This window comes from Cherax quadricarinatus, chromosome 97 (assembly GCF_038502225.1).
Source record: "Cherax quadricarinatus isolate ZL_2023a chromosome 97, ASM3850222v1, whole genome shotgun sequence".
Lineage (NCBI taxonomy): Eukaryota > Metazoa > Arthropoda > Malacostraca > Decapoda > Parastacidae > Cherax > Cherax quadricarinatus.
In genome coordinates, this window is record NC_091388.1 from 12,315,282 (window position 1) to 12,328,903 (window position 13,622).

At 44.9% G+C, this 13,622-nt stretch overlaps 1 protein-coding gene across 1 annotated transcript; it reads left to right on the forward strand.

Moving 5' to 3' along the window:
- The first annotated feature begins 1,100 nt into the window (after positions 1-1,100).
- LOC128704991 (uncharacterized) lies at positions 1,101-8,877 on the forward strand. The gene is made up of 3 exons (XM_070105225.1): positions 1,101-2,981; positions 5,856-6,779; positions 7,103-8,877. The coding sequence occupies exon 3, from the start codon at positions 7,511-7,513 to the stop codon at positions 8,726-8,728; it is 1,218 nt and encodes a 405-aa protein (XP_069961326.1). The 5' UTR covers positions 1,101-2,981; positions 5,856-6,779; positions 7,103-7,510; the 3' UTR covers positions 8,729-8,877.
- The last annotated feature ends 4,745 nt before the right edge of the window (positions 8,878-13,622 follow it).

The window sequence follows — 13,622 nt, forward strand, 5'->3', positions numbered from 1 at the left end:
CTGTACAGGCAGGCCCTGCTTATACAGGTTCTGGGATAGTATTGTACAGGCAGGCCCTGCTTATACAGGTTCTGGGATAGTATTGTACAGGCAGGCCCTGCTTATACAGGTTCTGGGATAGTATTGTACAGGCAGGCCCTGCTTATACAGGTTCTGGGATAGTATTGTACAGGCAGGCCCTGCTTATACAGGTTCTGGGATAGTATTGTACAGGCAGGCCCTGCTTATACAGGTTCTGGGATAGTATTGTACAGGCAGGCCCTGCTTATACAGGTTCTGGGATAGTATTGTACAGGCAGGCCCTGCTTATACAGGTTAGGTTCTAGGGTACTGCTGTACAGGCAGGCCCTGCTTATACAGGTTAGGTTCTAGGGTACTGCTGTACAGGCAGGCCCTGCTTATACAGGTTAGGTTCTAGGGTACTGCTGTACAGGCAGGCCCTGCTTATACAGGTTCTGGGATAGTATTGTACAGGCAGGCCCTGCTTATACAGGTTCTGGGATAGTATTGTACAGGCAGGCCCTGCTTATACAGGTTCTGGGATAGTATTGTACAGGCAGGCCCTGCTTATACAGGTTCTGGGATAGTATTGTACAGGCAGGCCCTGCTTATACAGGTTCTGGGATAGTATTGTACAGGCAGGCCCTGCTTATACAGGTTCTGGGATAGTATTGTACAGGCAGGCCCTGCTTATACAGGTTAGGTTCTAGGGTACTGCTGTACAGGCAGGCCCTGCTTATACAGGTTAGGTTCTAGGGTACTGCTGTACAGGCAGGCCCTGCTTATACAGGTTCTGGGATAGTATTGTACAGGCAGGCCCTGCTTATACAGGTTCTGGGATAGTATTGTACAGGCAGGCCCTGCTTATACAGGTTCTGGGATAGTATTGTACAGGCAGGCCCTGCTTATACAGGTTCTGGGATAGTATTGTACAGGCAGGCCCTGCTTATACAGGTTAGGTTCTAGGGTACTGCTGTACAGGCAGGCCCTGCTTATACAGGTTCTGGGATAGTATTGTATAGGCAGGTCCTGCTTATACAGGTTCTGGGATAGTATTGTATAGGCAGGCCCTGCTTATACAGGTTCTGGGATAGTATTGTACAGGCAGGCCCTGCTTATACAGGTTCTGGGATAGTATTGTACAGGCAGGCCCTGCTTATACAGGTTAGGTTCTAGGGTACTGCTGTACAGGCAGGCCCTGCTTATACAGGTTCTGGGATAGTATTGTACAGGCAGGCCCTGCTTATACAGGTTAGGTTCTAGGGTACTGCTGTACAGGCAAGCCCTGCTTATACAAGTTAGGTTCCAGGCCACTGCTGTACAGGAAGGCCCTGCTTATACAGGTTAGGTTCTAGGGTACTGCTGTACAGGCAGGCCCTGCTTGTACAGGTTAGGTTCTAGGGTACTGCTGTACAGGCAAGCCCTGCTTATACAGGTTAGGTTCCAGGCCACTGCTGTACAGGAGGGCCCTGCTTATACAGGTTAGGTTCCAGGCCACTGCTGTACAGGAGGGCCCTGCTTATACAGGTTAGGTTCCAGGCCACTGCTGTACAGGAAGGCCCTGCTTATACAGGTTAGGTTCCAGGCCACTGCTGTACAGGAAGGCCCTGCTTATACAGGTTAGGTTCCAGGCCACTGCTGTACAGGAAGGCCCTGCTTATACAGGTTAGGTTCCAGGCCACTGCTGTACAGGAAGGCCCTGCTTATACAGGTTAGGTTCCAGGCCACTGCTGTACAGGAGGGCCCTGCTTATACAGGTTAGGTTCCAGGCCACTGCTGTACAGGAAGGCCCTGCTTATACAGGTTAGGTTCCAGGCCACTGCTGTACAGGAAGGCCCTGCTTATACAGGTTAGGTTCCAGGCCACTGCTGTACAGGAGGGCCCTGCTTATACAGGTTAGGTTCCAGGCCACTGCTGTACAGGAGGGCCCTGCTTATACAGGTTAGGTTCCAGGCCACTGCTGTACAGGAAGGCCCTGCTTATACAGGTTAGGTTCCAGGCCACTGCTGTACAGGAAGGCCCTGCTTATACAGGTTAGGTTCCAGGCCACTGCTGTACAGGAAGGCCCTGCTTATACAGGTTAGGTTCCAGGCCACTGCTGTACAGGAAGGTACTGTTTATACAGCAGGTTAGGTTGTGGGTTATTGCTGTAAAGTGAAATGCAGCGCTGTATAGTCCTTGTGGCTTAGCAGTTCTTTTTGATTATAATAATAATGTAAAGTGAAACATAGCTTTTTTTTCCACTTTGAAATGAATATAAATGCCTGATATGTTTACAGTATCATATATAAAGTGAGCAATAGAAGTAGGCCTAAAAAATGAACAGAGTACACACATTACTTACATTAAAATATTTTCATCCTTAGCTTAAAATGAATGGTGAATAAATTTATTGTAAGAAAGTTTGAGTAAATGAAATTGAAAACCACTGCATTAGCGAAGTACCATAAAGTGAAAATTTGTAAACCAAAGTGCTGTAAAGCTGGACCTGCCTGTAACAGCAGCAGCAGCAGCAGCAGCAGAGTTAGCTTAGTGAATTATGCTCTTTGAACCTAGTTGCAGAAGCTGCTAACTTGGAAAGCACATGCTGGTGCTGGTTAGGTCAGCACCAACAATATAGGAAGCTAAGATTTACACCAGAGTTACTTACACATTAACAAACCACAGTCTTATTTTTAGTGATGTCGTAAAACTGCAGGCTAGTGCATAAGCCACTCTGCCAGCTGGCTACAATAATATTCATCCAACTAGGTACATGTTCATTTTTATGACTCAGTCGCCACTGGTTTAAATGTCACCCATTCCATGTCTTGTTTGCAGTCTTTTTGTTATGATTTCATGAGGCATGGTTACTAAATATTAATTGTTTGCAGGTACCATTCTCCTTGTATATGAGCATTGAGTAGTAGCCTCATGTGGGCGAAGGAACAGCACCTGGGAGTGTTAGCTGCCTCTCTGATTATGGACAGACCCCACAGCAGGTAAGTTGGTTCCAATATGTGCATAGGGGAAGGGAGCTGCCAGTCCCTCATCCCTTTAACAGTTGACAAAGAAGTAAAAGAATGCACTTGTGAAGGTAGGAGTGTTAATTTTACACAAGCTGTGTCAGCAGTGATTGATGCAATTGAACACTTGATAAGTTCGCACTTAATAACTTGTTTGCTGATGCTGTGAATGTTGGTGTGGCTATAGTAAGGTAATTAAGTGTAGTGTGGCTAAACTCTGCTGGTGTCAACCACTGAAATAATGATGTCTTTGTTTACTTGTGTACAGAAAATTGAAGTATTAGCCAATGACTTAAAAAGAAGTGAGGTTGCAGTTTCATTTAGTGCTAATTGAGTGATTTTTTAGTCTTTGTGGAAGGATGACTGCAATCTATACTGTTTAATATTTTTGCTGTCTGTGGCTGGCTGATTTCCCACAGGATGTGACCTGCACCAGTTTACTAACAAGCAGGTACTACCTACTTGCTAAGTGAACAGGACAGTGGGTGTAAGGAAATGCATTGAATGTTTCTACCCTGCTAGTAATTGAACCTGGACCCTTAGCACGTGAAATGAGATCTTTGCCTGCTAGGTCACTCACATTATTATGTGTTTTACATACACAGAACATTATACTCCAGTTTCAACCCTCCTGTCAGTCTTTGTTGATAACTACAACAGAACACACAGGCATAACACGAGGCAGAAAACAACAACAGCAGCAACAACAAGACTCTTTGACATCCGTTGTATCAGCCTCACCCTATGCAAAAACTGCTATACACATAAAGGGCACAAAGATCTGGAATTTATTGCCAGAACATGGAAAAGGTTGTTCCCTCCTTGCAAATAAATTTTGGGCTCTACTTAGAAATTTTTCATTTCCCAAAATGAATCATACAACGAGCAAGTTGACAAATCCCAAATGATTTGAGTGGTGAATTAATTGAACATTATTTCAAATTTTGTTTTTTTATTATTATTATTATTATCACACTGGCCGATTCCCACCAAGGCAGGGTGGCCCGAAAAAGAAAAACTTTCACCATCATTCACTCCATCACTGTCTTGCCAGAAGGGTGCTTTACACTACAGTTTTTAAACTGCAACATTAACACCCCTCCTTCAGAGTGCAGGCACTGTACTTCCCATCTCCAGGACTCGAGTCCGGCCTGCCGGTTTCCCTGAACCCCTTCATAAATGTTACTTTGCTCACACTCCAACAGCACGTCAAGTATTAAAAACCATTTGTCTCCATTCACTCCTATCAAACACGCTCACGCATGCCTGCTGGAAGTCCAAGCCCCTCGCACACAAAACCTCCTTTACCCCCTCTCTCCAACCTTTCCTAGGCCGACCCCTACCCCTCCTATTTTTAACTGACAAATCCATTTGTTCTCTAGGCTTTCTTAACTTGTTAATCTCACTCCAAAACTTTTTCTTATTTTCAACAAAATTTGTTGATAACATCTCACCCACTCTCTCATTACATAAATGTAATAATGATAATTATCTCTGAATTAGGGATGTTAGCACACTTCTGGGAAGACAGCAGTTAAATGAGTGATTCACAGTTTTCAAGTGCAAATTTGAAGTTTATTTCCACATGATCCATTGTATATACAGGAATGGTTGACACTTGAATGCGTGCAGAAAGCCGATGGTTATGCACAGCATTTTGGACAAGTTTAAGCCTAAATTAATATTACAGGGGCAATATACAGTACAAGTATGCTTTTAAGGACATTAAGTGTATAGAAATAACACTGAATACATAATGGATGTATATGTAAGTAGATTAAATATATCATTGTACATGATTGTAAGAAAAATTATGTGTTTTTTTCCTTTTGTTTACCCTACTTTAGTGGGAGATAACCATTGAGGTAGAAAAACAAAAATATGTCTTCTGTACATCTGGCCTAATTTATAATACGTGAATAACCTGCACATAAAACAAACAAGGTTAATTTCTTTGCAAGGTTACACTGAGATTATGAAATTACAATAATGGGGTACAGTACAAAGAGAGCCACTATCATGCCTAGACATTATGGGCAGACTTAATTTAATGACTTTTCTTCTTTCAACACGCCGGCCATATCCCACCAAGGCGGGGTGCCCCAAAAGGAAAAACAAATGTTTCTCCTTTTACATTTAGTAATATATACAGGAGAAGGGGTTACTAGCCCCTTGCTCCTGGCATTTTAGTCGCCTCTTACAACACACATGGGTTACGGAGGAAGAATTCTGTTCCACTTCCCCATGGAGGTAAGAGGAAATAAACAAGAACAAGAACTAGTAAGAAAATAGAAGAAAACCCAGAGGGGTGTGTATATATATGCTTGTATATGTATGTGTAGTGTGACATAAGTGTAAGTAGAAATAGCAAGATGTACCTGAAACCTTGCATGTTTATGAGACAGAAAAATGGACACCAGCAATCCTACCATCATGTAAAACAATTACAAGCTTTCGTTTTGCACTCACTTGGCAGAACGGTAGTACCTCCCTAGGTGGTTGCTGTCTACCTACCTACTACCTATATTAATGGCTTACATACTACTTAATACTAAAGGAATTGATCATAGTATATACTTCTTCTATGTTTATAGCAGACAGTAGTTTTATTCTAATTTCAGTAGAGAGAGAGATTATAACATTTTGGTCCTACTTAGACCATTAAAAAGTCACAATGATACCTCTTTGTGTTTGAGTGTGACTTTGTAAATGATCCAGGTCAGACCAAAATGTCATCATAAGCTTCTCTCTCTCCCATGTGCGTGTTATTTGTGTATTATTCCGGTCATGGTATTGATCCTCTTTTTCTAATTTGTAATGCTGAAATTCACACACCAAATTTGTCACCAGGTCGACGGCAATGTCTGGGCGAGTCTTTGGCCAGGATGGAGCTGTTTATCTTCTCAGCAGCATTGCTCCAGAACTTCACCTTCTCTCCAGCACCCTCAAAAGAGATTGACTTGTCTCCTGAACATCTTCCATTCGCACAGTTTTCAAAACTTCAAGATATTGTCATTACTATCAGGAAGTAGTGGTGTACTAAAGTTAGTTTGATATCTTTGCTATATATCCTGTTGATGGTAATCACATTTTAATTTCAAGGCTGCCCACAGTGTTTCTGTAGAGTAGCAGTATATGTCAGTCACCCTAATTGTCTAATATACACCAAGTCCTTGACTTACAAACACATTGAGAATCTTCTATATTGTGTATATCTTTATTATATCATTATTGTGTATAATATCATTATTATATATTCTTTCTTTCAACAAACCAGCCATATCCCACTGAGGCTGGGTGGCCCTGAAAGAAAAATGACTCTAGTAATGTACGTATATGGGAGAAGGTGTTACTAGCCCCTTGCATAAATAACAAAAAAAGGCACAATACCGTGACTGGAATGATCCACTTTGTAAATGGTCCAGGTGAGACTGAAACATTGCCGTAAGCTCCTCTCTTCTACGTGCGGATTATTTGTGTATAGTCTCTTGCTCCTGGCATTTTAGTCGCCTCTTATGACATGCATGGCTTATGGAGGAAGAATTCTGTCCCACTTCCTCATGGAGAGTTTCGAACATATCCTAAAAATATCAGACAATGTTTGTAGTATTTCTCCATGGGGAGGTGGAAAAGAATCCTTTCTCCACTAGCCATGCATGTCATAAGAGGCGACTAAAATGCAGGGAGCAAGGGGTTAGTAACCCCTTCTCCTGCATATGTTACTAAATATGAAAAGAAAAAACTGTTTCTTCATTTTCAGGTCACCCTACCCGGGTGGTCACTCTGCCTGGGTGGTCACCCTGCCCAGGTGGTCACCCTGCCCGGGTGGTCACTCTGCCTGGGTGGTCACCCTGCCCAGGTGGTCACCCTACCCGGGTGGTCACCCTGCCCAGGTGGTCACCCTGCCCAGGTGGTCACTCTGCCTGGGTGGTCACCCTGCCCAGGTGGTCACCCTGCCCGGGTGGTCACCCTGCCCAGGTGGTCACTCTGCCTGGGTGGTCACCCTGCCCAGGTGGTCACCCTGCCCGGGTGGTCACTCTGCCTGGGTGGTCACCCTGCCCAGGTGGTCACCCTGCCCGGGTGGTCACCCTGCCCAGGTGGTCACTCTGCCCGGGTGGTCACCCTGCCTGGGTGGTCATCCTGCCTGGTATAACGAGATTATTTGGTGATGCTGCAACGGAGTGGGGTTCAATGATAAACGTCCTCGGAGGCTTCTTGCTTTATTTGCATGGTCGTGGTGGGTACACAGGCTTGTGTGTTGTGCCCATGGTCCAGGAGGGTCATGCCCACTAGGGAGAGAGTAGACTTGTTGACTGCTTCTAGGCCTCTAAGTGAATGGGCGAGTGCGAGTGGGACCAGCGTCCCACTGACCTGGGCAGGCCTAGAGAGGGCAGCACCTTAGTGCCGCAAAATATGAACTAAGCTGGCAGACAGCATAAACTGTCTGTGCAGACAGTACAGGCTGTCTACACTGGGTGGTCATCCTGCCTGGGTGGCCATCCTGCATGGGTGGTCACCCTGCCCGGGTGGTCACCCTGCCTGGGTGGTCACCCTGCCTGGGTGGTCACCCTGCCTGGGTGGTCACCCTGCCTGGGTGGTCATCCTGCCTGGGTGGTCACCCTGCCTGGGTGGTCACCCTGCCTGGGTGGTCACCCTGCCTGGGTGGTCATCCTGCCCGGGTGGTCATCCTGCCTGGGTGGTCATCCTGCCTGGGTGGTCACCCTGCCCGGGTGGTCACCCTGCCCGGGTGGTCATCCTGCCCGGGTGGTCATCCTGCCTGGGTGGTCACCCTGCCTGGGTGGTCACCCTGCCTGGGTGGTCACCCTGCCTGGGTGGTCACCCTGCCTGGGTGGTCACCCTGCCTGGGTGGTCACCCTGCCTGGGTGGTCACCCTGCCTGGGTGGTCACCCTGCCTGGGTGGTCACCCTGCCTGGGTGGTCACCCTGCCTGGGTGGTCACCCTGCCTGGGTGGTCACCCTGCCTGGGTGGTCACCCTGCCTGGGTGGTCACCCTGCCTGGGTGGTCACCCTGCCTGGGTGGTCACCCTGCCTGGGTGGTCACCCTGCCTGGGTGGTCACCCTGCCTGGGTGGTCATCCTGCCCGGTGGTCACCCTGCCTGGGTGGTCACCCTGCCTGGGTGGTCACCCTGCCCGGGTGGTCACCCTGCCCGGGTGGTCACCCTGCCCGGGTGGTCACCCTGCCTGGGTGGTCACCCTGCCTGGGTGGTCACCCTGCCTGGGTGGTCACCCTGCCTGGGTGGTCACCCTGCCTGGGTGGTCACCCTGCCTGGGTGGTCACCCTGCCCAGGTGGTCATCCTGCCCGGTGGTCACCCTGCCCGGGTGGTCATCCTGCCTGGGTGGTCACCCTGCCCAGGTGGTCATCCTGCCCGGTGGTCACCCTGCCTGGGTGGTCACCCTGCCTGGGTGGTCACCCTGCCCAGGTGGTCATCCTGCCCGGTGGTCATCCTGCCCGGGTGGTCACCCTGCCTGGGTGGTCACCCTGCCTGGGTGGTCACCCTGCCTGGGTGGTCACCCTGCCCCGGTGGTCACCCTGCCTGGGTGGTCACCCTGCCTGGGTGGTCATCCTGCCCGGTGGTCATCCTGCCTGGGTGGTCACCCTGCCCGGTGGTCACCCTGCCCAGGTGGTCACCCTGCCCGGTGGTCATCCTGCCCAGGTGGTCACCCTGCCCGGTGGTCACCCTGCTTTGGTAGAAGACAGCTGATGTGTTAACAGAAAACACCTAAAGAATGATAAAGGTAGAAAATATTGACATATAAGGCATGAGATACCACAATTTCATTTCTGCAGTATATAGATAATGTAATTTACTTGTAATAAAATATTATTAAGCACAAAAGTAAGCCACTAACATGCTATGTATTTCAAACTAATCCTAATATGTAAAGATTACTTAAGAACTAGACGTAGACTATTAAGTAGGATTAATTATGTAGTATAATTATGAAGTTACCTGTAATTGTTTTACATAATGGTAGGATTGCTGGTGTCCTTTTTTCTGTCTCATGAACATGCAAGATTTCAGGTACGTCTTGCTACTTCTACTTACACTTAGGTCACACTACACATACATGTACAAGCACATATATACACACCCCTCTGGGTTTTCTTCTATTTTCTTTCTAGTTCTTATTCTTGTTTATTTCCTCTTATCTCCATGGGGAAGTGGAACAGAATTCTTCCTCCGTAAGCCATGCGTGTTGTAAGAGGCAACTAAAATGCCGGGAGCAAGGGGCTAGTAACCTCTTCTCCTGTATATATTACTAAATGTAAAAGGAGAAACTTTCGTTTTTCCTTTTGGGCCACCCCGCCTCGGTGGGATACGGCCGGTGTGTTGAAAGAAAGAAAGAATGGTAGGATTGCTGGTGTCCTTTTTTGTCTCATGAACATGCAAGATTTCAGGTACGTCTTGCTACTTCTACTTACACTTTGGTCACACTACGCATACATGTACAAGCATATACAGTGGACCCCCGGTTTACGATATTATTTCATTCCAGAAGTATGTTCAGGTGCCAGTACTGACCGAATTTGTTCCCATAAGGAATATTGTGAATTAGATTAGTCCATTTAGACCCCCAAACATACACATACAAACGCACTTACATAAATACACTTACATAATTGGTCGCATTGGGAGGTCATCATAAACCGGGGGTCCACTGTATATACACACCCCTCTGGGTTTTCTTCTATTTTCTTTCTAGTTCTTGTTCTTGTTTATTTCCTCTTATCTCCATGGGGAAGTGGAACAGAATTCTTCCTCCGTGAGCCATGTGTGTTGTAAGAGGCGACTAAAATGCCAGGGGCAAGGGGCTAGTAACCCCTGTATAAATTACTAAATTTAAAAAGAGAAACTTTTGTTTTTCTTTTTGGGCCACCCTGCCTTGGTGGGATACGGCCGGTTTGTTTAAAGATGAAGAATAATTATGAAGTTAAATATTTTCATCTGATACAGCTACCCATCATTTTTTATTCTCAGTATGACCAAAAACTCTAATGGAAAACTTCACTTATTCACAGTTAACTGTAAAATTCATATATTATTCCTTCTGCAGGAAGGAATAATATATAAAGGAAAAAGCCTTTTCTTGAAAAGTCAAGATTTTTTCTTCTTTTTTGAGTAATTTTAGATTTTTATTCAAACACTGTGTCTTATTAACTGACAGTTATCATTTTTTCTTAGTCACATGTCGATTAGACACAGTGTTTCTTAACGATATGCTCTGTGTGTGTCTTATTCATTGTCTGTGTGTCAATGGTTTGCTTCTACGACAACTCTGCCCAAGAGAGGCTGTGGGTATCTCCCTCTCTGGCCTTGTCACAATATCTTCGAGTCAAGAACACTTACCAGGATTATCATCAACAGACCTGTGTGTGAATACCTGCAGCTCATTTTGGAGTTATCCTAGATAATTTACACATCTGTTAAACTATGTATGTTAAACTATGTTTTGCATGATGGTAGGATTGCTGGTTTCTTTTTCTGTCTCATAAACACGCTAAGATAACAGGGATATCTTGCTACTCCTACTTACACTTTGGTCACACTTCACAGACACGCACATGCATATATATATATACATACATCTAGGTTTTTCTCCTTTTTCTAAATAGCTCTTGTTCTTTTTTATTTCTTCTATTGTCCATGGGGAAGTGGAAAAGAATCTTTCCTCCGTAAGCCATGCGTGTCGTATGAGGCGACTAAAATGCCGGGAGCAATGGGCTAGTAACCCCTTCTCCTGTATACAATTACTAAAAAAGAGAAGAAGAAAAACTTTATAAAACTGGGTTGCTTAAATGTGCGTGGATGTAGTGCGGATGACAAGAAACAGATGATTGCTGATGTTATGAATGAAAAGAAGTTGGATGTCCTGGCCCTAAGCGAAACAAAGCTGAAGGGGGTAGGAGAGTTTCAGTGGGGGGAAATAAATGGGATTAAATCTGGAGTATCTGAGAGAGTTAGAGCAAAGGAAGGGGTAGCAGTAATGTTAAATGATCAGTTATGGAAGGAGAAAAGAGAATATGAATGTGTAAATTCAAGAATTATGTGGATTAAAGTAAAGGTTGGATGCGAGAAGTGGGTCATAATAAGCGTGTATGCACCTGGAGAAGAGAGGAATGCAGAGGAGAGAGAGAGATTTTGGGAGATGTTAAGTGAATGTATAGGAGCCTTTGAACCAAGTGAGAGAGTAATTGTGGTAGGGGACTTGAATGCTAAAGTAGGAGAAACTTTTAGAGAGGGTGTGGTAGGTAAGTTTGGGGTGCCAGGTGTAAATGATAATGGGAGCCCTTTGATTGAACTTTGTATAGAAAGGGGTTTAGTTATAGGTAATACATATTTTAAGAAAAAGAGGATAAATAAGTATACACGATATGATGTAGGGCGAAATGACAGTAGTTTGTTGGATTATGTATTGGTAGATAAAAGACTGTTGAGTAGACTTCAGGATGTACATGTTTATAGAGGGGCCACAGATATATCAGATCACTTTCTAGTTGTAGCTACACTGAGAGTAAAAGGTAGATGGGATACAAGGAGAATAGAAGCATCAGGGAAGAGAGAGGTGAAGGTTTATAAACTAAAAGAGGAGGCAGTTAGGGTAAGATATAAACAGCTATTGGAGGATAGATGGGCTAATGAGAGCATAGGCAATGGGGTCGAAGAGGTATGGGGTAGGTTTAAAAATGTAGTGTTAGAGTGTTCAGCAGAAGTTTGTGGTTACAGGAAAGTGGGTGCAGGAGGGAAGAGGAGCGATTGGTGGAATGATGATGTAAAGAGAGTAGTAAGGGAGAAAAAGTTAGCATATGAGAAGTTTTTACAAAGTAGAAGTGATGCAAGGAGGGAAGAGTATATGGAGAAAAAGAGAGAAGTTAAGAGAGTGGTGAAGCAATGTAAAAAGAGAGCAAATGAGAGAGTGGGTGAGATGTTATCAACAAATTTTGTTGAAAATAAGAAAAAGTTTTGGAGTGAGATTAACAAGTTAAGAAAGCCTAGAGAACAAATGGATTTGTCAGTTAAAAATAGGAGAGGAGAGTTATTAAATGGAGAGGTAGAGGTATTGGGAAGATGGAAGGAATATTTTGAGGAATTGTTAAATGTTGATGAAGATAGGGAAGCTGTGATTTCGTGTATAGGGCAAGGAGGAATAACATCTTGTAGGAGTGAGGAAGAGCCAGTTGTGAGTGTGGGGGAAGTTCGTGAGGCAGTAGGTAAAATGAAAGGGGGTAAGGCAGCCGGGATTGATGGGATAAAGATAGAAATGTTAAAAGCAGGTGGGGATATAGTTTTGGAGTGGTTGGTGCAATTATTTAATAAATGTATGGAAGAGGGTAAGGTACCTAGGGATTGGCAGAGAGCATGCATAGTTCCTTTGTATAAAGGCAAAGGGGATAAAAGAGAGTGCAAAAATTATAGGGGGATAAGTCTGTTGAGTGTACCTGGTAAAGTGTATGGTAGAGTTATAATTGAAAGAATTAAGAGTAAGACGGAGAATAGGATAGCAGATGAACAAGGAGGCTTTAGGAAAGGTAGGGGGTGTGTGGACCAGGTGTTTACAGTGAAACATATAAGTGAACAGTATTTAGATAAGGCTAAAGAGGTCTTTGTGGCATTTATGGATTTGGAAAAGGCGTATGACAGGGTGGATAGGGGGGCAATGTGGCAGATGTTGCAAGTGTATGGTGTAGGAGGTAGGTTACTGAAAGCAGTGAAGAGTTTTTACGAGGATAGTGAGGCTCAAGTTAGAGTATGTAGGAAAGAGGGAAATTTTTTCCCAGTAAAAGTAGGCCTTAGACAAGGATGTGTGATGTCACCGTGGTTGTTTAATATATTTATAGATGGGGTTGTAAGAGAAGTAAATGCGAGGGTCTTGGCAAGAGGCGTGGAGTTAAAAGATAAAGAATCACACACAAAGTGGGAGTTGTCACAGCTGCTCTTTGCCGATGACACTGTGCTCTTGGGAGATTCTGAAGAGAAGTTGCAGAGATTGGTGGATGAATTTGGTAGGGTGTGCAAAAGAAGAAAATTAAAGGTGAATACAGGAAAGAGTAAGGTTATGAGGATAACAAAAAGATTAGGTGATGAAAGATTGAATATCAGATTGGAGGGAGAGAGTATGGAGGAGGTGAACGTATTCAGATATTTGGGAGTGGACGTGTCAGCGGATGGGTCTATGAAAGATGAGGTGAATCATAGAATTGATGAGGGAAAAAGAGTGAGTGGTGCACTTAGGAGTCTGTGGAGACAAAGAACTTTGTCCTTGGAGGCAAAGAGGGGAATGTATGAGAGTATAGTTTTACCAACGCTCTTATATGGGTGTGAAGCGTGGGTGATGAATGTTGCAGCGAGGAGAAGGCTGGAGGCAGTGGAGATGTCATGTCTGAGGGCAATGTGTGGTGTGAATATAATGCAGAGAATTCGTAGTTTGGAAGTTAGGAGGAGGTGCGGGATTACCAAAACTGTTGTCCAGAGGGCTGAGGAAGGGTTGTTGAGGTGGTTCGGACATGTAGAGAGAATGGAGCGAAACAGAATGACTTCAAGAGTGTATCAGTCTGTAGTGGAAGGAAGGCGGGGTAGGGGTCGGCCTAGGAAGGGT

Bases quoted from the DNA above. Each gene is read 5' to 3' on its own strand.
- LOC128704991 (XM_070105225.1), top strand. From the start codon at position 7,511: ATGGGTGGTCACCCTGCCCGGGTGGTCACCCTGCCTGGGTGGTCACCC.